General features: G+C 37.3%; 1 protein-coding gene across 2 annotated transcripts in view; it reads right to left on the bottom strand.

Moving 5' to 3' along the window:
- Nucleotides 1-2,883: 2,883 nt before the first annotated feature.
- Nucleotides 2,884-25,829, bottom strand: part of ADSS2 (adenylosuccinate synthase 2) — a 42,500-nt gene continuing 19,554 nt past the window's right edge. For both annotated transcript variants that reach the window (XM_017532099.1, XM_017532100.2), the window contains 9 exons: nucleotides 17,004-17,070; nucleotides 16,632-16,739; nucleotides 15,521-15,602; nucleotides 13,096-13,222; nucleotides 11,721-11,875; nucleotides 10,565-10,689; nucleotides 8,923-9,020; nucleotides 5,266-5,415; nucleotides 2,884-4,052 (listed from right to left, as the gene is read on the bottom strand). In XM_017532099.1, the coding sequence (XP_017387588.1) occupies nucleotides 4,000-4,052; nucleotides 5,266-5,415; nucleotides 8,923-9,020; nucleotides 10,565-10,689; nucleotides 11,721-11,875; nucleotides 13,096-13,222; nucleotides 15,521-15,602; nucleotides 16,632-16,739; nucleotides 17,004-17,070 (965 nt within the window). In that variant the 3' untranslated portion in view covers nucleotides 2,884-3,999. The remainder of the gene's footprint in view (nucleotides 4,053-5,265; nucleotides 5,416-8,922; nucleotides 9,021-10,564; nucleotides 10,690-11,720; nucleotides 11,876-13,095; nucleotides 13,223-15,520; nucleotides 15,603-16,631; nucleotides 16,740-17,003; nucleotides 17,071-25,829) is intronic.

The raw sequence follows: 25,829 nt of genomic DNA, 5'->3' as shown, positions 1-25,829 counted from the left end.
GTGATATCTCACTCATTGCTATTTTTTTTTTTAAATCTATAGGGAAAGGTGAATACTTTTCATGTTTTGGGCCACTGATATTTCTTTTCCTGTGGATTGCTCAATATAAATTTTTTACCCATTTTTCTGTTACTTGTCACTTTATTTGGTTTTTGTACATTAGGGATATGTGTTGAAATATTTTTTCCCAAGTTTGTTTTCTCAGGCTTTAAAAAAAAACTTTGTTCATAATATTAAATATGTATATATTAACTCAGTTCAATCTGAACATTTTTCCTTAGGTTCCTGAGTTTCCTGTTTTTATGAAGAAGGCTTTCCCTAAGATTATATAAGCCTATGTTAAGTTCCCAAATATGCTTGCATCTATTTCTGGAATGTCTATTCCATTTCTTATGTATTTATTCTTTCTCATAGCAATGCTATATATTTTTATTACAGTAGCTTTGTAACGTTCTAACATCTGGCAGGAAAAAGGCTCCTCTCTCAACATGTTATTTTCTCAAAAATGCCTCAGATATTCTTGCATCCCTATTCAACTATATTAATCAATTAGTGTATTAAAAATATGTTAAATAGGCCCCTCTCCCATTTAAATGTCTTGTTCTGCCATGCATTTTCCATCCACTGGGTTATAAAATTCAGAGTATATAGTTTTAGCCATCATTCTGTGCTCTCATTAGGGCCTTCTTAAGCATAATACAGTAGTCTCCCCATATCTGTGGTTTCATTTTCCACCATTTAGTTACCGGAGGCCAAACCTGCCCCAAAAATATGAAATTGAAAATTCCAGAAGTAATTCATAAGGTTTAAACTGCAAGCACCTCTCAGTACCATAATGAGACATCATGCTATCCTGCTCCGTCCTGCCTAGAATGTAAATCATCCCTTTGTCCTGTGTCTCCACACTATCTGCAGTACCTCCCTGTTAGTCACTTAGTAGCTGTCTTGGTTATCAGATCGACTGCCTGGTATCTCGGTGCTTGTGTTCAAGTAACTCTTATTTTACTTGATAGTGGCCCCAAAACACAAGAGTAGTGATGCTGGCAATTCAGATATGCCAATGGGAAACTGTAAAGTACTCATTTCAAGTGAAAAGGTGAAAGTAGTATGGTTAAAAAAATCATATGCTGATGTTGCTAAGATTTATGGTAAGAACAAATCTGTAAAATTTTGAAGGAGGAAGAAGAAATTTATGCTAGTTTTGCTGTCACACCACAAACTGCAAAAGCTATGGCCACGGTGCATGGTAAGTGCTTAGTTAAGGTGGAAAAGGCATTACATTTATGGGTGGAAGATATGAGCAAAAAACATCTTGTGATTAACAGCCATATGTCACTCCAGAAAGCACTGAGCCCATGCAAATACTTCAGCAAGGAATCCCGCGAAATGAGTGGCACCAAACCATTACATAAACTCAGGAATGCAGGTCAACAGTAGCCCATCGCGACATCACAATGCCTACATCACCTCACTGCATCTCATCATGGAAGCATTGTGCCGTCTCCCATGATCACAACAAGGGTAAATAAAGTACAACAGAAGATATTTTGAGAGCGAGACAGCACATTCACATAATTTTTATTACAGTATGTTGTTATAATTGATCTAGTAGTTGTTATTAATCTCTTACTATGCCTCATTTATAAATTACACTTCACCACACGTATGTATGTATAGGAAAAAACAGTATATATACGATTTGGTACTACTCACAGTTTTAGGCATCCACTGGGGGTGTTTGAACGTATCCCTCATAGGTAGGAGGGGATCTACTGTTTGTATTACATTATAGTCCTCTTCTTTCATGTACAACGTGGTTTTGGTTGGGCACGGTGGCTCACACCTGTAATCTCACACTTCGGGAAACTGAGGCGGGCGGATCACTTGAGATCAGGAGTTTGAGACCAGTCCAGCCAACGTGGTGAAACCCCGTCTTTACTAAAAATACAAAAATTAGCTGGACGTGGTGGCATGTGCCTGCAATCCCAATTACCCAGGAGTCTGAGGCAGGAGAATCACTTGAACCCAGGAGGCAAAGGTTACATACAGTAAGCTGAGATCATGCCACTGTACTCCAGCCTGGGCAACAGAGTAAGACTCTGGTTCAAAACAACAACAACAACAACAAAAAAAAAAAACAACGGAAAAAAAACGAACCACACACACACACCCCCCCATGATTTTATTCCTTGAATTTACTGCCAAGCTAATCGGCCTCATCAGCCCCTCATTCATTTTGTTTAGTTGTTGCAACTTTCCAAATTCTTTCCAGCCTCTGGGCCTTTGCACAGTATATGTCCCTCTGTCTGCTCTCTCTACTCATCTGCTTTGTCTGTTTAGACATGTCCATTAATGGCCTTCCTTCTTCAACCCCTGCTAAATTAAGACTAGATTCTTATTCATCAGACCTTGTACTTTTCCAAGGCAGCATGTAACTACTGTTTATAAACCTGTACCTGGTTACCATGCTGCCTCCCACTATACTAAAGTTTCAGGAAGACTGTGCTCCTGTCACCACTGCTTACTCAATACTAGGTAGAGTCTAACATATGTACTTGAAAAGAAGAATGGGTTCTTTGTATCTGTTTATGAACCATTACTAAAAATATGTTTCAGTAGTACAATACTCGTAACCGAGATACAAATGCAGACTTTAAAAGCCCATTCATTTTTTTATTAAACAGAAATTATATATTCCTTATAAATTATTTTTACATATAAGTCATTATTGATCAGTAATTGGCTTGTAGGATAATCTGTATTGTTCTATATACTTATTGAGTCTAAGACACTGTTCCTATTTTACAATTTTTCTTGAGCTAAGATTACACATATACTAGTATTACTAACCTCTCTTAAAACAAAAACACAATACACAAAGCATACTAGAAAAATTTGGTTCTTTTAATCAGCTATTGATGGTATAATAAAATAAATTTAAGTGGCACCTAATTTAACATGTAAAACAGTTCATTAAAAGATAATCTACAAAACAATGTTAAGCCTAATTGTCAAAATAACACCTGTTGTTTTTTTTTTCAAGAAAGGAGAAATAAAGGCATGATCAAAATCATGGTTAACCACCTTGAGTTCATTTTGACACTTACAGATGTTTTTGTAGGCATATTGGCAGGCACAATGTTGAAAACCAATCCACCAGATTTAAAACTAATGGTAAGATAAAAAAGAAAAGCTAATATACATTTCAGAGGTAATGTTTGAAATTAAAGAAAAATATCTACCATATATTACAACAGATCTTTTAATGTCTAATCATTTTTAACATTAAGATTGTTGTTTTGGGAAACATCTTTTCTCTTTGAACATTTCACTAAATGTTCAATGTTTTAAATAATTGACAGAGAGAAATAAGTTCTGTGTTCTGTACAAATTAAAGGACCCATGAATATAACCCCCCCACCAAATCCCACCAAAGCTCAATTTTGCAATGGTCTCAACAGAAAATAAACAGTCAACAATTTAAACAGAATTCATAGCATTATAAAAGTTTACAGAACCCCTATGTTTTCATCTTTTGTTTCTAACAACAAAGATTACAATGACAGAATTGAATAATCAGAATGTAAAAATATTTGTGCAAAACTGCATTAATTGTTCTTACCATCTAAAATAGGGGTAACACTTAAGAACACACAATGACAATAATGAAGAAGAACTACATTAAAAGTAATTCTACTTTAGATTTCAAACAACATGGATTATACTACTACTAAACATTAAAAAAAGAAACATGGCACCATGAGAGCAGCAGGAGCAACAAATGATTCGGCGATTATGCCAGCTAAGGAAAGCTGACACTGGAATATGCCAAAGTTAATCTCCACAACAGGCATCCATCTGAAAAGACTGGAAACAACTGGAGGGCTTACCAACTCACTTCAGTGTCTTTATTCTTAAATTTGCAGGTGATAAATGAAATATTTAAGGAAGTCTTTTCCCCTCCCTCTGAAGGAGTGTTTCTTGTGTTACTGGCAATCATTAAAAGAGTTGAATCATAGACTCTCTGGATTGACCAACACCAATCCATTTAACTGGGAGAAAACAGAGAAAAAGGATTGCACTATAAGACCCAGCACAGGGAAGTATGCCTTATTGTCCCATTTTTAACTGTGTAATATTTTCAGTTTCCTAATTCTTAATGACTTAGTATAGTAAAATATTGACTAAGACCAGCAGAGACCTACAGAAAGTTTGATCGAGTTCCTGATAACTGGCCAAGATAAGCATCTTAAACATCTAGATGAGAATATGATTTTTACTTTCATAGCCTCAGAAATTGCCCACTACATGAGTCTATGGAAATCTAATTATCAGCACCACATGGTTTTAGATTATTAAAGAATTACCAGGTTCCATAAGGTACTGTTAGGATCAACCTTTGTGGTACTTCACAGATTTTTGTTAGACTCACTGCTATTTATATTTCTAAAAAATGTTGACTAAGAGCAGTAAGCAAACATGCTTACTAAATTTGACATCAAGTTATGAAGGGCAGCTAGCAATCTGGAAAACAAGAATCATGCTGGAAATGAACCACAAATACAAATGAACCACAAGATAAAATCAAGAGTGAGCAGATAACAGATTTTATATGGAGGATACATCCCACCCACTTTACCTCTTCTTATCTTTCAAATACCCATCAATGCCAACAAAAGGATAAAAGGAAGCCATCTCTTAAAAGAATGACTTCACATAACTAGAAACAGCCATAACTTCGTTATGCTTACCTCCCTTGCCATTTTATATTTGTTCATTAATAGATAGTTTTTAATCTATTTTTAAAAATTCTTTTCTTGCATTTTTTCTAGTGAGATTTCCAATTTTCTATACCTATTATTTCCCAATGTATATTCAGGAAACTCCAACTCTCAAGGGTAGTTTAACCCAAACAAACTATACACCATTTTTTAATCCCCCAAAAACACAAACCATTTTTGGTGGTGGTAAAGATACACGAGGATTTGTCATTAAGAGGGAGAAAGGAATAAGACAATGTCACAGGGTAAAAAAACAGACTAAGAATTAAAGATAGGGTCAGGAGGGTGAGAATCAATCTATTATCTTCCATGTAAAGATGAACATTGTATTTACTCTAAGGAATAAAATTATTCCTTTACATCTTCCTGGGGATTTATGCAAATCATGTGAACTCTGAAAAGTAACAATGATCTTTCCTTTATTCTATTTCAGAGGCAGCCAAGTAAGTTAAAAGACAGTTATTCACAAAGTATTTATGTTTACCTGGAATTTGAAGCTCATCTTCAATAAATCGAACATAGTTTTGTGCATTAACAGGTAGTTCTTTAAATGTCCTTGCATTTGTTATGTCTGTGTTCCATCCTGGGAGAGTCTTATACTGAACTTCAACTTTATTTAAGACTTCTTGGTTTGCTAAAAGTTAAAGAGGAAATTTGTACACACTGCTTATTGTCAAACAACTTTTTGATATATTACGGGTTCAAAATCTCTTATCAAAATCTTTGGTGCCAGATGTGTTTTGGGATTTAGAATTCTTCAGGTAGTAGAAAGATAAAACAGTACAAATACCATCTGTGGCAGTATTCTATAATCAAACACATTTTTGCAGCAACACATATGATCATTCGCTATAAGAGGATAAAGATTATGTAATGCTGACATTAGTTCAAGTCTGGTTTTGTTGCTAAATGAATCTGGATGCCAAACTTAAAACTTTCCAGTTTTAAAGCTTATTGAATTTCCATTCTATTGATTAGGGATTGTAGATCTGTATAATGACAGCAACATCACAGAAAGAAGGCCTGCATAACTGCTCTCTTCTGAGAAATCTATTGTGCTGCCTGAAATTTGCTTCATCATTCCACCTATTTTCTCTGTATTCCCTAATGGAAACTGAAAATATACTAAAGAAGAGTTTCTTGGACTTGAGTCAATATAGCGGATGCTACGGGTACTCTGTCTAGATGTCTCTCAAGACTGAGAGCTTTGGGAGCTTTGCCTGCTGACCACTTACAGTTCAGAGCCTCTGCAGGACTCGCCCTCCACCGAAGGGAGCTGCCGCCACATAGCAGCCCACACCCACAGACTTGGGTCAGGCACAAAGCCATGGCTCCTGGGAGAGAAAACTCACAAGCAAGTCGAGAAGCCACTCAACTTTCTGCATAGGGACAATTTTCTGACCACAGTTCAGAACACTGGAGTCAACAGAGAATGGCAGCTCCACTGACGTGGGGATGTAGATAGCTGACTTCAGGGAAGCTGAAGCTGCTAGAATCAGCAAGGCCAGGCATCAGAGAGGAGGGAGCTATAGAGAGAGGGGACCCCCAGAAGTCCATGTGAGAGTCCCACGGCTACAGTAGGACTCCACAGGTAAAGAGCAGGACCATCAGAGGCTTACCAGACCTCAACTGCTACACAGTTGCAAGTGGAACAAAGACTCTAGAAGTCAAGTAGTGCTGCTGAAAAGGAAGGAACAGGGCACACTGGCACTCCAGCACTGCTGGGCTGAAGAGCTCTCATTATTATACCTTGTTAATTCTCCTGGCATCAAGTGGAGCCACCAGAAAGGCTGCTCTTTAAGAATAAAAGTCACACCCTGAGTGAAACCTATTACAAACCTGCCATAATGAAGCCAAAAACCAAGTTCTGCGAGATCTAAAAAAGAGACAAAATTTGGAGACTGACTTATACCAGCTTAAACAAGTTTGAAAAACATCTTGGGTTTTCCACATTACTACACAACAAAGCAAAAAACCAAACTATACAAGTTCACAATGATCAGTGAATAATTCAATTGTCCCCTAAAACAAGAATCAACACTATTCAGAGGAAGATAACAGAATCTGAGTCTTTTTTAACATATCATCCACGATGTCTAATAGTTAACCAATAGTCATTAGTCATAGAAACAGTGATCCACTGCCGGGCACGGTGGCTCAAGCCTGTAATCCCAGCACTTTGGGAGGCCGAGGCGGGTGGATCACGAGGTCAAGAGATCGAGACCATCCTGGTCAACATGGTGAAACCCCGTCTCTACTAAAAATACAAAAAATGAGCTGGGCATGGTGGTGCGTGCCTGTAATCCCAGCTACTCAGGAGGCTGAGGCAGGAGAATTGCCTGAACCCAGGAGGCGGAGGTTGCGGTGAGCCGAGATCGCGCCATTGCACTCCAGCCTGGGCAACAAGAGAAAAAAAAAAAAAAAAAAAAAAAAAAAAAAAAAAAAAAAAAAAAAAAAAAAAAAAAAAAAAGAAACAGTGATCCACAACCAAGGAAAAGAATAGTCAAGAGAAACCCAACTTGAGATGACCTAAAGGTTAGACTAACAGAAAAAAAAGAGCAGCTAATACAAATTAAGACAATGTCACTGTTACTGAGTAAACAGATAGGGAATCTCAGTAGAGAAATAGAAAGTATAGAAGAGAACTAAACGGAAATTCTAAAAACAAAAATTCACCAGGTGGGTTTAAAAGCATATTGGAGATTCTGATCAGAATCATTTACCTCTTCCAGTGACTCCATTTCTTGCCTGCTGGCTTTGCCACATGAAATCCAACATAACAGCAGGAGCCTTAGCTTAAAGTTTAATGGAACTCTTGCTTCTACTTTCCCACTGTGACAGCCACAGTAAGGGCTAATTTATACCATTAACCTTCCTCTTGTAGGTTTCCCTAGGAAAGACAACAACCAGAATCCTACAGGAGCTATTCCCAGAAGCACTCTCTGCTGCTGGGACTCACAGCTCAGTCCCTCTCCAGGAACTGCTCTTGGCCAAAGGGAGCTACCTCACTTGAGGAACAGCCCTTGTTTCGTGGCCAGTTGTTGGGACGTACAAAGTTCTGGCTACTTGCCTCAATTTAGCACAGCTCTAAAGGGCTGTCCTAGCTCTGTGGCTCCAATGGGGATTGGCTGCCCCGCATTTCAACTAGTCCCTCTGCTTCTTTCATAAGAGCTATTGCTGAAAGCATTCTCTACTACACTTCTTGGATACAAATCTCCATCTCAAGAGTGTTTCTGGGGGAACTTGACCAAAAACAGCTTTAATATTAAACACATGAAATTGACAAATTTTATCTGTTTTGTTATTTTAAGTATTAATTAAAAGAATTTGCTGTAACGTTCTCTATGGTAGACCTTGCCACGTGCCATTATACTTGGTTCGACTATTCTTTGGTGTTTGAAGTTATAACTCGTGAAATAGGTTTGTAAGTAAATAGAATGAAGAACCAGGACATAACATATATTGGAACAGCCAGTTTTCCGAGTGACTATTATCCTACAATGACAGTAGATACTTTTTTATAAGATAGCTAGACTCCCTCTATACTTATATACATGTAAGAAAAGGAAAGATAACATGCATTTAATTTCCAAGAACTTACAGCTATCCTCAGTTCCTAAGAAACAGCTGCCACAAGGTAATCGCAAAACCTACCGACTCATCAGGTTTTATTAAGCTAGTCAATATTCCTAATCCTTATCAAATGACTAAACTATAAAATCAAGGGCAGAGAAAGTCATTCATGGGGCCTGAAGGACAGGGAGGCTAATGTATTGAGAGCCAGCTTAACAAGACAAGGGCTCTTGTTACCCCAGTGTTACCAAGGAAGGGAGAAACACCTCCATGGAAATTACTTTCAAAGTAGGGAAGATGACACTCAAGAGCAGTATGACTGGGCTCAGAGGTGCCCTGTTTTTCTTTATTCTTTTGAGTTTAAGCACATGCTTGTTGTGACCCAACACCCAAATAAGTATTAGTTATGAACCAAATACTAATAATGAGAGCAAATTTATACTAATTATAAAGGGCATATCAAGCCTGTCACTATCTGTCTATTGCAAATTACATGGAAGAGCTTTATGAAATTGCTGTAATACATTCATCTTATAATATTCTTTAGATATTGCCTAAAAGAAAATACCTGGGATATGAGGTATGATTTCACCATCTAACTTGTAAACAACTCCAACTTTGATTTCTGTAAACACGTCCAAAATATCCAACTTGGTAAGTGCCAATCTAATTTTGGAAGAAAAGGCAATGTTAAAAAAGCAAACTCTTAAAGGCTCTAACATCTAATTTGATTAATGCAGGAGTAAAGAAAAATTCATGCAAAGCTAAAAGTTCTAAAGCAATCCTGAAAACCGGTTAGGATTATATTTTAAAGCGTGCCACACATAAAACACTAGAGGACAATATACACAGAGTTACTTTGCTAGTAATTGTAACAGATTTTCACTGATGAATTTTGCTTAGCTTTCTTTTTTAGTTTTGAGATAGGGTCTTGCTTTGTCACCCAGGCTGGAGTGCAGTGGCACAAACAGGGTTCATTGCAAGCCTCAACTTCCTGGGCTCAAGCGATCCTTGCACCTCAGCCTCCCAAGTAGCTGGGACTACAGGTGTGTGCCACCAGGCCCAGCTAATTGTTTTGTATTTTTTGTAGGGACAGGGTCTCGCCAAGTTGCCCAGGCTAGTCTACAACTCCTGGCCTCAAGCGATCCTCCTGCCTCTCAGCCTCCCGAAGTGCTGGGATTAGAGGCATGAGCCACCATGCCCAAATCAGCTTTCTTATGACTGATGAACAAACATGTATTTGTGGGAGGGGTGCCTGGAGTTAGGGATGCACTGTGGCCGTGGAACACCGCAGAACTCACTACACTACATGGATGATTAAGATACATGTACATTTACACACATGCCAACATCCCTCAGTTCTTCACTCTGGTTACCATCACCTCTACCCTTCTGGTCAGAAATTGTCAAAGAAGAGTGAGAAAAACCACATCAAGGACCTCTTCATGATACATCAAAATTTCCCGAGAAACTGACTGGAAAACAGATTTTAAAGAGAAAATCTGTGGAAATGGGTAACAAACTAAATTTGGGATTCTCATCCCAAAAAATATACTTTAAACCTTATTCTGTTATTTACTGGATGTCCAGTCTAATACAGATATGAATATATTTATCTACCTATTCATGTATATGCATTAATAACAACCAACTTTTCCTGAGCGATTTCAGTTAGCCAGGCAGCGTGCTATAGGCTCTTACCATGTTTCTCACCTATTTTGAAAATACCCCTATGAAGTAGGTAATACTATAATCCAGATTTTAGAGGATGAAACAGAGGCAGAGAATGATTGACTTGCTCAGCTACACAAGCATAATGCACAGACCTGAGATCTGAATGAACTCAGACATTAAGCCCATGTGCCAATCACTAGCTGCATTGCCTCCCGCTCTGTACGTGCTCGCAGTGTTTGTGCTGTACACCTATCTATCTGCCCAACTGTGTACCCTATTCTGCCTGCCTCTATACTTACATACATGTCAGAGTGTCGTGATTCTTTTCAACAACCTTGGATGCCTAGGAAGATGACTTGGGGTCCCTCTCCTTGTGTACCCTTCCTCCTGTATCTTGGTCTACTTTTGCCTAGCACTACAATTTCAATATGGAGGCTAAAGAGTGAAATTTTCCTATTAAGGTACTCCAAAGATTAAACCTATCACCATTAATCATCTATGATTTCCTGAAATAAACGTTTCTGAAGAATACTCACGCAGTAAATCCATTGATCATATGGGCATATTTGAGCAAAACGAGGTCCAACCAGCCACATCTTCTTTTCCTTCCAGTAGTTACACCAAACTCTCTACCCCTTTTTTGTAATAATTCTCCAATTTCCTACAGAACAGAAAATAGAACTTTTTGCAATAAAGAGGATTCAAACAAGAAAAAAAAAAGAAAAAGAAAAATAGAACTTTAGGGTTAGAATAGCAGTGCTACATATCTAGTGGAATAATATACACTAGAGATCATAGCAAACATCTATCTTTGAGATAAACATCTTTCATACAGTAACTAAATCAAAGATAGAATTCCATCCAGATGATGGATTTTATCTGACAGAGGCATTATTTGGAATGCTTCATTTATTATCTTTTTTTAAGTCAATATTTTTTACAATGTTATACAGATAACTTCCTAAAATTTAGATTGACAGATTAAAATTTTTAAAAAATCAGTATTTATTAAAATAGACAAATCCAGCCAATTCTTCCAAGAACTGTAGTTTGATGTTCTTCCTGAAAACCATAAGGCAAACATATCTAGTAAGTCATTGGTATCATAATGCCTTTCTAAAGAAAACGAAGATAGAAAACATGCTCAAATACCTAAGCTAAAGTCATTCCTTAAAACTTGTTTTTCCTATGATCTACCTAAGTCCTTGATTTGTCCCTTTCTGTTTAAAGCTATCATTTCATTATATCTTATATTCTGGCATCATTACGATTACATAGTTTTTATTTTTGTTGATATATTTTTTGAGACAGAGTCTCACTCTGCTGCCCAGGCTGGAGTGCCACGTTGCCATCTCAGCTCACTGAAACCTCTGCCTCCTGGGCTCAAGTGATCCTCCTATTCAGCCTCCCCAGTAGCTGGGACTACAGGTGCACACCACCACACACAGCATGCTGTCCTGGCTGATCATCAACTCCTGGGCTCAAGTCATCTGCCTGTCTCGGCCTCTCAAAGTGCTGGGATTACAGACAGGGGCCACCACATGTAGCCAAATTTATGTACTTTTAAGAAAATGTTGTTCTAACCAATCTTGCAAATTAAGTGAAAGGCACAGGAGATAAGAATTCATTAAGAAAAAAAAAGAAGAATGAATTTTTATTTTAATACATTTTGTTTACTGAGAATAGGCTTACATTTTCTTGCTCTGTAGGAAAGGCACCAATACCAACTCTAGTTGTATAAGCTTTCAGAACTCCATACACTTCTCCTACATTTTGAGGGGGCATACCCAAACCAGTACAAACACCTCCAACAGTACAATTTGAAGAGGTTACAAAAGGGTAAGTCCCTAAAAACAGAAACAGATATTAAAATGTCGTATACACAGAAATAACATATTTTAAAACAGAATTACTATTACAATTCTGCATTTGAGTATATTATAGGTATCTAACAGATTTGAACTGTAACTGCCCTCGCAAAGTCTCAATGTTTTACTTTTTATTCATTTTAGCTGTAATGAGATAAAAATGAGGTTAGAACTTTAACTGAAGTGATTATACTGAGAGGCTCCTTGAATGCATGTACAGGTACAGTAAGTATGATAACTACTCACTTAATGGATTATGAAGAAATTTAATGCTGAAACTCATCTACTTATTTTCATAGTTTCCTGTTAGTGTAAAACAAATATGACCCCCTCATACAAATATTTAAAGTGTAGTAGCAACCTGGAGTGACAGCAACACATTTTGATAGTATTCAACATTTCCCCAGCTTTTAATTTCTATTCAGGGAATAACCCTCAAAGTATAAGAGCTAGAGAGTGGTATACTTTCTCACCCCCAAAGATCTCTTTCATACTGAACTATTCACTCTGCCAATTAGACACCCTGTTTTCTTTCCAGACTGGCTAGGCACATTATGGTATCAAAAATACATATCTACTATGTAGAAATACACTTTCTTTAATAGTTCACTTGGAGTCAAAAGCCAATGAAATGTCCGTTAAAGCTGAGAACAACGAGACTAATCATGAGAAATCATGTTTAAATGAAACAGGAAACAAACTAATAACGCAGTAGTTTGAAGAAAGGAGTTAAGCATTAACTAACCTTTTGAAGATGAAGGAAATGCTCTGAATTCAGAGTCTCATGCCTAGGGAGTTAATTTATGTAAATAGGCTTTCATAAATCTTACTTAATAATAATGTATACATTTTTAAAAGGTTGAATTAAAGATGCAGATTATTCCATAGAACTTATCTTATCTTACAGTTTCAGGGTATGGAACTGAACCATAAACCAATGAAAACCACAATTTACAGAACCTCAGACCTACTGACCTCAAATGATTATTTTTCTAATCAAATAGAGAGCTTAACACATGTATTGTGTGATCTGCAATATTCTTTTAAAAAGGGTGCCATAAGATGACAAACTTTCATCATCCTGAATATAGAAGCTAAAAACATCACTTTAAAACTCCTTAATGCTAACATTAATTATTCATATCTTAACTACGTAGGGCTCAGATAAGCTCCCTTAACTACAAATCTATCTCACTTACCAAAATCAATATCTAATAGTGCTGCATTCGCACCTTCTACCAAGATTTTCTTTGGTGGTCCATGTAGGGCCTCATATAGGAAATAAACTCCATCTCTCACCATTGGTTTAATCTTTTCCATATAACCCTGTACACAAGACAAAAACCAATTTCCATGTACATTAATACATGTTCAACACAGCTGGTACAAGAATAAATTACCTGACTTTATGACATGAAAACTGACAAATACAAAGTAGAAAGGAGCTGGTGATGGTGCTCACTCTGTTGTAACATTTGGATTACCTTTCATCTCTCATGCTGATTTTCCAGGAACAGAAAAGAGGCATTAGCTCAAAAACACCCTAGAGATACAGTAAAATTCAAAGGTTTTATATTAACCTCACTACAAAAAAATTAAAACCCTCCAAAGAGCAAAGCATTCATACTTCATAAACCAGCTTTCAGGAAAATAAAAATAAATGACTGCATTACATTATGCTTTTAAATTTTGTGAGGTATTTGAAAAGCTGTATTTATAATCCACAAAACCATAATTGTTTTTTTTTTATTTCAATTTTTGAGACAGAGTCTTGCTCTGTCACCCAGGCTGAAGTACAGTGGTGGGAACATGGCTCACTTGTAGCCTCAACCTCCCAGGCTCAATCGATCCTCCCACCACAGCCTCCAGAGTGCTGGATTACAGGCATAGGTCACTGTGTTTGGCCAACCATGAACTTTGAAACTTGCATCAGAGTGATTCTCAAAATGTGGTGAGGGCCACAAGTGACACTGCCACGTATGCAACTATTAGTGACTGATGGCTATTATTCTTTTTAATTGTATCCTATTACTGTAACATATCTACCTCTACACTATTACTAGTAGATAAAATTCGATACTATGTAACACATGGGCATCATAAACACTTCTCAAAACACTTTTTAGTACTACTGCTTAACTTCGGAATTCAATTAAAAATGTAAAATAACCAAGAGCTTCCCCTAAGGACTATAGTATAACTGCATGAAACCTAGGTTCAACTATGTTTAAATACGTAAACTATTATGGAAATTCCAGAATCTACTCATGAACCCACCTGAGTGTGTTAATACCCACTGATAAATGTATGATCATCCCTTGGCTCTAGTCTCCAATTTCTTACTTATTCTTGTTTCAGTCCTATTTTTATGCCTGAAATGACCACACTGGTCATCACATTCCTTGTTCCTTAAAGTTCTGGTTTAATATACATAACCTATAAGAATCTTCTTACCCAATTTTATTTATTATTATTCATCTACTTTAAGTTCACATGGAGCACATATAAAAGCCATACTCATACTTTAGCACGTAAATATTTCCAAGTTGCTAGTAAAAAAGTTAAAATATTTATTGCATAACAGCCTGGGTGCCATAGCTCATGCCTGTAACCCCAGCATTTTGAGAGGCCAAGGCAGGCAGATTGCTTGAGCTCAGGCATTCAAGACCAGCCTGGGCAACATGGCAAAAACCCGTAACTACCAAAAAATATTAGCTGGGTGTGGTGATGTGCCTATAGTTCCAGCTACTCGGGAGGCTGAGGAAGGAGGATCTCTTGAGCCCAGGGGTTCAAGGCTGCAGTGAACTGTGTTCATGCCACTGTACTCCAACCTGAGTGACAAAGATCCTGTCTAAAAAATAAAATAAAATATTTATTGCATAACAGAATAAAAAGAAAATGGCAGTCTATTCTAAACAACAATCAGTGCACTGAAATACAAATACCTAATATTTAGAATGTTCCTTATAGGTCATATTTTTTTTTAGAACTTAGTGAATGCACAGATCTAAGGTCTGCATTTATTCTAGTATGGCATATGAGGTTTGTAGATTCCTACTTAGTTCTAGAATTCATATTGATACTTATTTATAAATGAGAAGTAATAATCAGATGCATAGGAAACAGTTTGAAGTTCATCAAAAATTGTCAAAGATGAAAGAACGGAGAGGATAGGGATTTCAAAGAGTGCACTGCTAAAAATACTGACTCTATGGGGTTATCCTTTTTAAATGGGTTGGTTAGCTTAAAGAGTTCTCACTCATCCCTTGCTGATCTATCCTCTAACTGCTAGAAGTGATTTTTATATAGTGCAAATCTAGTCTTCTTTCTGTTCAAAATTACCTAATAGCTTTTCATTATCTCCAGGATAAGATCTAAAGTCCCTGTCACTGCACGAGACATGATCTGGACTCTGTCTCCTTTACTTCAGGTACTCCTCCTGCTCCCTGCTCATTATTTTGCCTAAGCTGTATCATGTAAAGTCACTCAAACATACCATGTGCAAGATAAACAATTTCCTTTGCCAGTTCTTACCCAAAGCCTATATGAATGAAAAGATCTAGATGCCAATTTGGCAAACAAGTATTAAAAAGAACATTTTATAAAGAGGTCAGAAAGCATTACCTTGAGTTTTTGTAATTCACCTTCAATGTCTATTTCCAAAGTGGGGTATATAGATTTGTACTGGTTAGCTAGAACTTTAAACCTGAGAAATAAAGATATATCAAGACATTATCACTCTTCTAAAAATATTTCTAATAATATCATTCAATTCAAATGATTTCTGCAGATGGTAAATGATCTTAACAGCAAAGTAATCCCGAAACTGAAATTACCTTCTGAGAAATAAAATTTAATAAGGAGATCAGCCATATGAATAAACAAGACACTCAAATTATTTTTTTTTACTCAAGTTTAGGCCTATCAACAATATAATTAAGGTAATGTGTGTGTAGGGGGGAATAGGAATGGAATGACTAAAATCTGTAAACACAAAAGACTTAAATCTTAATTAACTGTATTACACTGTACAAAAAAAATGGGGGTAGTTTACATGATGTTTGTAAGAGAGAGAGGCAGACATTAGCAATCTAATATTCTTCAGCAAAGGTGCACTGCCAGTGCAGACACATATAAGTGGTTGATTGAAAGGGGATACAATATGTCATTACAGCTTGGATGCCACTTGTTATTCAACACAACCAAGTCCCTATCATTGAGTCACCGAGTAGCTTTCTGATGACTACTAGGTTTCCCATGGATATCTGGCTACAGAAAGTATGTGTTAATGTAGCATTTCTGTTTTTCAAGTTGAGCTTGGTATACAATAATTCACCAGTATCTGAGAGCTAATGACTTCTGGGTAGGAGAACATGAGGAGTCTCCAGGCCTGAAAATGCAAGGATCAAGACTTTGGAATGTGACCACCCTAGGACTGCCATGGAATCATTCTCTTTCTCAGCCAACCATTTCATATTTCAAATCTTAAATATAACTCTGGTTTTGTCTTCTTAGGATATTCTATTAAATCACCATCATGTTATTTTTTCAAGAAGTTAATCTGTAACTAAGGATTAATTAGGATGTAATGAAAATAACTTTAATATTTCAAATCTTAACAAAGCCAACCACCACTATTTAACTAGAACTCTGATTGTATCATTTTGCACCCTAGGTTTTAAAAAAAATCTAAAAATGCATTCATTCCTTCCATTTTGAAACATAAGTTAGTTACCTCTCAGAGAAGCCATCGAAGTCAGAAACAAGATCGCACATCCTAAGTCCACTCCGAGCAGCTTTGGAAGAATAAACTGGCCCAATGCCCTTTTTTGTTGTACCCAAACTTAAAAACAAATCAAAACAAGCTTTAAGTTAGATGAAAAGATGTAGGTCTTATGGTCAGATCATTACAAAGAATAAAATTACATATGACTATTTTCTGTTTATGCTACTTCTTAAGTATATGTTCATAATCCCACTGATTTTCTCTATAACAGGATATTTCAATACTTATTTTTCATAAGCTTCTGCTCTAGAATTAAAATATAAGAATGTGGATATCCATAAACTGTACCAAAATAAAAAAATTAAAATAAAAAAAACATACGTTTTTCCCGCTTGTTCTTGTCTCTGTTGTTCCTGGATACCATCAGCTGCTTGATGAAAATCAAATACTGAGGGGAAATGAAACCACAGTTGTTGAAACAAAGATAATACACAAAAGCAAAACATACTGCATTTCAAATTGCTGAAGTATAAATCCCTTCAGCCTCAATTCAGTGTGACAAATTTTTTAAAGTGATAAAGGTAGGAGATTATAACACCAACTAATGCATTACTACGAAAACATGTCTGATCCTTCACTCTTATTTTCTGCAGTCCATACTACTTTAAAAATAAGTCATTAAGAGGCTAATTTTGAAACATGTGACCTTAAATTTTACAAAGGTCAGTTTACAGAAATACTCTTTTCTCTTCAAGTCCTGGACTCCAGAAATCTAGGGATCATTTTGACACCTCCTTTTTCCTCACTAGTCTCACTAGCTTCCATCATCTCTCACCAAAACCGCAGTCCTCCTAATGTGTGTATCTCTTTCCATTCTTAGACATCTCTAATCCAAATTCTGTAATGCAGCCAAAGCCCTCTTTCCAAGACACAAATATGGCGTTCACACCTCCCCTGCCCTTAAAACTCAATGGTTTTCCATTGCTCTAAAAAAAGAGACAAAATTCTTTTTATATGACGTCCTTGCACAGTCTACACTTTCATCCTATACCATGCTCTGCCACCCTCACTGCCCTCTGGTTACAGTGGCATTCTTTGCAGCCCTCAGCTACAAGGCATGGGCTTCTGCATGAAATACTGCCTCTTTCTAAACCCACACATAATTTGTACTCTCTCTCTCCCCTGCCAATGCTCTAAGAGTATTAGGACCATGTCAGTGTAGCCTACTAGTTGATCCCCAACGCAAACAAGTTCTCAAATATTTGCTGACTTAATAAATAGTTGGTTTATAGAAGAGGCTGAACTAGAATTTTGGTCCCTCAACTTCTAATCAAGGCTTCTTGCTTTTTGTTTTGTTTTTAAACAGCTTTATGGGAACATAATTTATATACCATAAAATTCACTCATTTAACAATTTAACAATTTTTAGTATTTTAACCATAGCATCCTTTTTGCTAATGATGTCACTGTTTCCAAATAATTAAGTTGAAATGTGTAGATGTTACAGAAAGACTAATATGAGGCTCTCTGAATTAGTGGTAGCATCTGTAAAAGAACTAATTAGAAGAATTAGAAGACTGATATTGAAGTTATAGATGGTGAAGCTAGAAAAGTCTGATAACTCAACCTAAACTCACCCTCTGATGAACCTGCCCCTAAAACCATATATGTACTTGTCTCTGATTCCCTCCTTTAGAGACACTACTAAAACTGTCAAGGCCATCCTCCCCCTGTGCTTGGCAAGGTTAACAACCATAGCTTTTTATGATCAACAGGTTTCCCTGGTGCTGTTAGTAGGAAAGTTTTGATGCTGTATGTACTAATTAGTTACATTTCAGAAGCTCAATTTGTATTGTGTGATCCAAAAGTATCTAATAAGCAGTATCTGTCTTAGTGTCACACAGATAACAGTAACAACTTTGAAACCATATTGGTATACTGCACACCAAAAGACATGTACAAAAATGCTCAGGGTAACAGTATTTGTAATATCCCAACATTGGAAACAACTCAAATTTTCATCAACGGTAGAATGAATGGATTTTTAAAAGTGTGAATGGTCATATAAAGGGATACTATATGGCAATGAAAGAGAATAAAATATTCTTTATGTAAACAATAACTGAGCTAAGAAGACTAGTTTATTATCATCTTCCCATTTTATTGCCCAAGCAATAGTCTTTCTCACTTACTTGAGAGGTCAGATAGTTCTTAAGGGCTGTTTCATTAAACCCTGATTTTGCAAATCAGTTATGACAAGATTGAGATATTGAAGTATGCTATTTTCATTTGTTTTGAATAAAAAGACATTTGAATTTAAATGTTTTGTTTTCCATGCCCAAAGAAATTAAAAAAGCAACTGACAACCCCTAAATAAATGGTTGATGGAAAACAGATGAACCATATTTTTCAGGAATTAATTTAGTACCTTGTCATAGAGCTAATGCTTTCCTTGTTTTTTCTAGGCCCCAGGAAGCAATTACTGTAATCAGACATGGCATGGAGCATTAATGTCTCCACTATTACTGTTTTGAAAGAACAGCCTTGGAATAATAATGTTTCACTTTCTACGGCCTAGTGCAAACAAACAAAAAATCACAACTGTATACCTTTAGTTAAGTTTACTAACAGCATTTCATTTTTTTCATTTTTAATTTACTATTCTAGTTAAGCTATATTAAGATGATGAATGTTATACTATCTAGGTACATGTAATAGTCACTTTGCTTCCTCAAATCTCCCTGAGGTCTTCACTCAACTGTCACTTTTCAGTGAAGCCTCCCCAGCCACATTATGTAAAACTGTAGGCCTCTATCCCCCTCCTCTAAACTGCCTGACATTGCCTAGCTCCTTCCTCTGATTTACTATTTCTCCTCAGACCTGAGCACTATATGCCATGCTCCCTCTATTACGTATTTCTATTTATATGGTTTGTTTTCACTAATACACTATACGCTCCATTGAGAGATGTTTTCAGTCTCTTCTATTGCTGAATCTTTAGTGCTCAGCACCATACCTGACACAGTAGGCATTTAATAGATAGATATTAAATAAAAGGACAGATACCTAACAAATCTGGATTTCATATTTTAATTTTTCTTTAAGTATCTCAAACCATTTCTCAGGCCATTTTCCCTCAATAAGCATCTCTTATAGTACAAACTGAGTTCTGAGACTCAATGAACAGGGCAAAACGTTAACACAACAGGTCCTTGCATTAGTATGCTAATGTAAACAGTTGGCCAGCAACTTAATAATTTTTAAGTTTCCTTGAAAAAATCAACTGCTTAAACCTTCTAAGTGAAATAATATTTGAAGGTAAATCAAGTTAAGATAAAGATGCATATTATAACCCCTAGACTAACTACCAAAATTCATTAACTCATAAAACAAGAGATACAGCTAGTTAATAGTGGAGATAATATTAAAAATGTTCAATCTAAAAGAAAGCAAGAAAAGAAGAAAAATAGACAACAAAAAGAGCAGACATAAATCCAACCATACTGATAATTAACTACAATAAAAGTAAATAGTCTAAATATTCCAATTAGAGGATAAAATTATCATAATGAACAAAATGCAAGACTCACCTATACTTTGTCTACAAGAAATACACTATAAATCTACAGACACAGATACACTAAAGATTATTAGAGGCTGGAAAGAGATACACCATGCAAATAGTAATCTTAAGGCAACTCCAGTGGCTATATTAATATCAAAGCAGATATCAGAATAAAGAATATTATTGTAAGGAGGATATTTTGGTATTAATAACCATAGCTTTTTCGCTTTTTATTTTAAGATACTAATTAGTAATTCCCCTTACATATATAGGGACCATATAGTCCTTATCTTTTTGTTGTGTGTATATATGGTATCTGGCAAATGAATCTGTGATTACCAGCCTGACACCAACAAATCCCCTCAGTTAGGATGCATAGATTAAACAAAGCTTTGAAAAGCTCATATGCTATGACCTCAAGGTTGTTAACCTCATCATCTCATGGTAATTAGAAACTCTGATTGGCAGCTTTATATTTCTTGATTAAAAACCTAAATAAACTGATTAGGTTTTAGGTATTCTTTCAAAGAGGTTCTTGATTAAAAGCTTGAGAACTATCCTGTTTGGTGCTTAGTGAAAAGATTTTGAATTACTGTATGTAACGGTTATTGCCATTTCTTTATTAAATTCAGAAGCCCTTTTTGCCAAATAAATAACACTTTTTCAGTCCAAAAAAAAAAAAAGATACTAATTAGTATAAACAGCATCAAAACTTTCCTATTAATAGCACAAGGGAAACCTGTTGATCATAAAAAGCAATGGTTGTCAATACCAAAGAGGATATTTCATAATGAGGAAAGGTTCAATGCATCAAAATCAGAATTTTAAACATACATGTACCTAACAGAGCTTTAATGCACACAAAGCAAAAACTGACAGACTTGAAAAGAGAAATAGATAAATCCACAATTACTGTTAGAGGTTCAACACTCCTGAGTAACTGACAGAACATATAGATAGAAAATCAGTTGGGATATAGAAGATTTGAACAACACTATCAAACAATTTGATTTAATTGGCATGCAAAGAACACTCTACTCAACAAGAGCAGAGCACATATTATTTCTAAGTGCATAAAGACTATTAACCAAAACAGACCACATCCTGAGCCATAAAACAAGTCTCAACAAAGTAAGATTAGGATCATACAGAGTACATTCTCTGTTCACAATGCAATTAAATTATAAATAAATAATAGAGAGAAATCATTAAAATCTTCCAATATTCGGAAACATGAACATCATACTCAACTTATGGATTAAAATAGAGATTACAAGTTATTTTGAAATAATGGAAATGAATATGTAAATATTTGTGAAATATAGCTAACACAGTGTTAGAGGAACACATTAGCCTATTTACATTTAAAGTTAATATTGATATGTGTGAATTTGATCCTACCATTTTGATACTAGCTGGATGTTTTGCCCATTAGGTGATACAGTTTCTTCATTGCATCGATGGTCTTTACCATTTGGTACGTTTCTATAGTGGCTGGTACTGTTCCTTTCCATGTTTAGTGCTTCCTTCAGGAGATTTTGCAAGGCAGTCCTGGTGGTGATGAGATCTCTCAGCCATTGCTTGTTCGTAAAGTATTTTATTTCTCCTTCACTTATGAAGGTTAGTTTGGCTGGATATGAAATTCTGGGTTGAAAGTTCTTTTCTTTAAGGATGTTGAATATTGGCCCCCACTCTCTTCTGGCTTGTAGGGTTTCTGCTGAGAGATCTGCTGTGAGTCTGATGGGCTTCCCTTTGTGGGTAACTCAATGTTTCTCTCTGGCTGCACTTAGCATTTTTTCCTTCATTTCAACCCTGGTGAATCTGATGATTATGTGCCTTGGGGTTGCTGTTCTTGAGGAGTATCTCTGTGGTGTTCTCTGAACTTCCTGGACTTGAATGTTGGCCTGCCTTGCTAGGTTGGGAAAGTTCTCCTGGATAATATCCTGAAGAGTGTTTTCCAGCTTGGATTCATTCTCTCTGTCACATTCAGGTACACCTATCAAAGGTAGATTAGGTATTTTCACATAATTCCATATTTCTTAGAGGCTTTGTTCATTTCTTTTTGCTCTTTTTTCTCTAATCTTGCCTTCTTGCTTTATTTCATTGAGTTGATCTTCAATCTCTGATATCCTCTCTTCTGCTTGGTTGATTCAGCTATTGAAACTTGTGTATGCTTTGCGAAGTTCTTGTGCTGTGTTTTTCAGCTCCATCAAGTCGTTTATGTTCTTCTCTAAGCTGGTTATTCTAGTTAGCATTTCACCTAACCTTTTTTCCAGGTTCTCAGTTTCTTCGCATTGGGTTAGAACATGTTCTTTTAGCTTCAGGTTATTACCCACCTTCTGAAGCCTGCTTCTGTCAATTCATCAGACTCATTCTCCATCCAGCTTTGTTCTCTCAATAATGAGGAGTTGTGATACCTTGGAGGAGGAGAGGCATTCTGGTTTTTGGTGTTTTCATCTTTTTGTGTTGGTTTCTTCCCATTTTCGTGGATTTACCTACCTGTGGTCTTTTCCTTTTAACAGTCAGGAATCTCTGCTGCAGGACTGCTGGAGGTCCACTCCAGACCCTGCTTGCCTGGGAATCACCTGCAGCGACTGCTGAATAGTAAGGGTTGCTGCCTGTTCCTTCTTCTGGTATCTTCATCTCAGAAGGGGACCCGCCAGATGTCAGCCAGAGCTCTCCTTTATGAGCTGCCTCTCTGGATATACAGGGCTCAGGGAGCCACTGGAGGAGGTGGTCTGTCCCTTATCAGAGCTCAAGTGCTGTGCTGGGAGCTCCACTATTCCATTCAGAGCTACTGGGCAAAGACGTTTAAGTCTGCTGCAGCGGAACTCACAATCGCCCACCTTCCCAGGTGCTCTGTCTCAGGAAGGTTTTTACATAAGTCCCTGACATGCTGCTGCCTTTTTTTCAGAGATGCCCTGCCGAGCATGGAGGGAGTCTAGTCACAGTCTACCTGCAGAGGCGCTGCTGAGCTGCTGTGGGCTCTGCCCAGCGGCTGTGTAATCTTCCTTGAGGTTTTGTTTACACAGGTAAGGTCAGAACTGCCTCGGAAACCGCGAACTGCTCTGCTAATGGCTGACTGCCCAGATAATGGCTGACTGCCCCAGTAATGGCTGACTGCCTCGGTAATGGCAGACTGCTCAGTAATGGTAGACACCCTTCCCTCCATGGAGCTCAACCATCCAGGGTTGAGCTCAAACTGCTGCACTGGCTGCAAAACTCTCAAGCTAGTGTGTTTCAGATTGCTGGTCTTTATGGGGGTGAGACCCGCCGAGCCAGATCGCCTTGCTTCTTGCCTTCAGCTCCCTCTTTTTCAGGGGAATGGGTGGCTCTGTGTTGCAGGCATTCCAGAATGCAGCCAGTAAAATGGCTGTCCAGACTTGTGCTGTCCAGATTTGTGCTGGTTTTTGTGCTGGAAACCCACGCTGAAACAGCCATGCTGGAAACCTGCAGAGCTTGTCAAGTGGCGGGAATTGCCTAGTCTGTGGGCCGTAAGGACCACGGGAGAAGTGTAGTATCTGTACTGGCGTGCCAGAGTGACCAGAAAAACCCCCAATGGCCTCTGTTGGGTAGTGGAGGGTCCTCCAGTGTGCTGCACTTCCCAGTTCAGGGAGCGCCCCACCCTGCCTCAGTCTGCCCTCCTTGGGCTACACCCACTGTCCAACCAGTCCCACTGAGATGCACCTGGTACCTTGGTTGGAAATGTGGAGATCACTCACCGTCTGCATCTCTCTCGCTGGGAACTGCACTCCAGAGCTGTTCCTATTCAGCATCTTGGCAGAGTTTGCCTACAGTTTTTTCTATTATACTACATTCTATATCGCCCACCACACTTTTATACAGAATCTCATATTGCGGAACATTTTGAAGCCTCGATGTGCCAGATCCTTTATGGAGTTCTGAAATGAGACTTCTAATGCCTTAAATTACAATGGAGCTGCAGAACTGTCCGCTCAGTCCCATGGTGAGAGGGGGAGTCTCCAAAGCAAAGATCCAAAGTGGTTTCACAGCAATGATTCTCAGACAATTTTCCAGTTATTTAATTTTTTAATGATACTATTTACTGTTTTTCACTATTATAGAATTGACTGTATTAAAATACATGTTTCTGGCCTGGCCTATAGTGGCTCACGCCTACAATCCCAGCACTTTGGGAGGCCAAGGCAAATGGATCACTTGAGGTTAAAAGTTCAAGACCAACATGGTGAAGCTCTGTCTCTACTAATTTTTTAAAAAATAAGCTGGGCATGGTGGTGCACTTGTAATCCCAGCTACTCAGGAGGCTGAGGCACAAGACTCACTTGAATCCAGGAGGTGGAGGATGCAGTGAGCCGAGATTGCGCCCCTGCACTCCCACCTGGGTGACAGAATGAGACCCTGTCTCAAAAAATAATAACAAAATAAAATACATGTTTCTCATAAGACTTTTTCAGGACCCTAGGAAATGAACCTTATAGGTTTTTAGTAACATACATTCTAAAGCCCAACACATCCATTATTACACATATGACTACTAACACCTAAATATGAGTCTGAGCTTATCTTCTAGGAGCTCAGTCCTCTATCAGAAATACTTTCCTTTAAGGACATACATTTATGGGAAAAAATCATTATTAAAGAAATATAAATAAAATAATAATATTCATTTACATTTATTATGGCTCAAACCACATTACTTTCCTTTTACTCCAGGGCTTTTGACCCCTTTCTATTACGACTTTGCTGTTTTGTTTTGTTTTGTTTTGTTTCGGTGGTCTCAAGTAATTAAGTAACTTGCTTAACCTCTATGCTATACCAAGGATGGAGCTGTTAAGTGAAACACCCAAAGCAATTGCAATGAAGAAGGAAGATGGAGAGTCCAGACAGGAACGGGGCTATGTCTCTTAACACTATGCTCTTTCCAACAGGCTGGTATCATCAGCGTATATTTATATCTGCAGATAGCCAAACTATCTGATTGCATACAATGATGCTACATGTTATTCAAAGGGCAGGTGTATTATTTCATTTTGCAATCCTAAATTGTGGTATGCTCATTAAGATACTGAATTTCACAGAGCAGACAACATAACAAAAAGCCATTAGAAAGTTGTGAAGATAAGTAGTGGTTTTCATCATCTAATGCAGCAACTTGCTTTATTCACAGGAACAATGGACAGCAAAAAGCTACACATAAAATCATGAAGGTTAAAAGAAGATAAACATAACTATTGGCAACAGAATAAATAAAGCCAATGAGTAGTAAGTGTAAGCAAAAAAAATGTTACAAAAGTACTTCATAAAAACATATTTTTCCTTTTATACATTGGAGACTGCCAGTAAAAAAGAATATTAGTAGGGCCGGGTGCAGTGACTCACACCTATAATCCCAGCACTTTGAAAGGTTGAGGTTGGTGGATCACCTGAGGTCAGGAGTTCAAGACCAGCCTGACCAACATGTGAAACCCTGTCTCTACTAAAAATACAAAAATTAGCTGGGTGTGGTGGCACATCTGTGGCACCAGTAGCTGGTGGCACACATCCCAGCTACTCAGGAGGCTGATGCAGGAGAATCACTTGAACCCAGGAGGCAGAGGTTGCAGTGAGCTGAGATCACCCCACTGCACTCCAGCCTGGGTGACAAAGCAAGATTCTGTCTT

Source organism: Cebus imitator, unplaced genomic scaffold, assembly GCF_001604975.1.
Source record: "Cebus imitator isolate Cc_AM_T3 unplaced genomic scaffold, Cebus_imitator-1.0 Scaffold75, whole genome shotgun sequence".
Taxonomy (NCBI): Eukaryota; Metazoa; Chordata; class Mammalia; order Primates; family Cebidae; genus Cebus; species Cebus imitator.
This window is presented reverse-complemented; position numbering and strand designations above follow the sequence as displayed.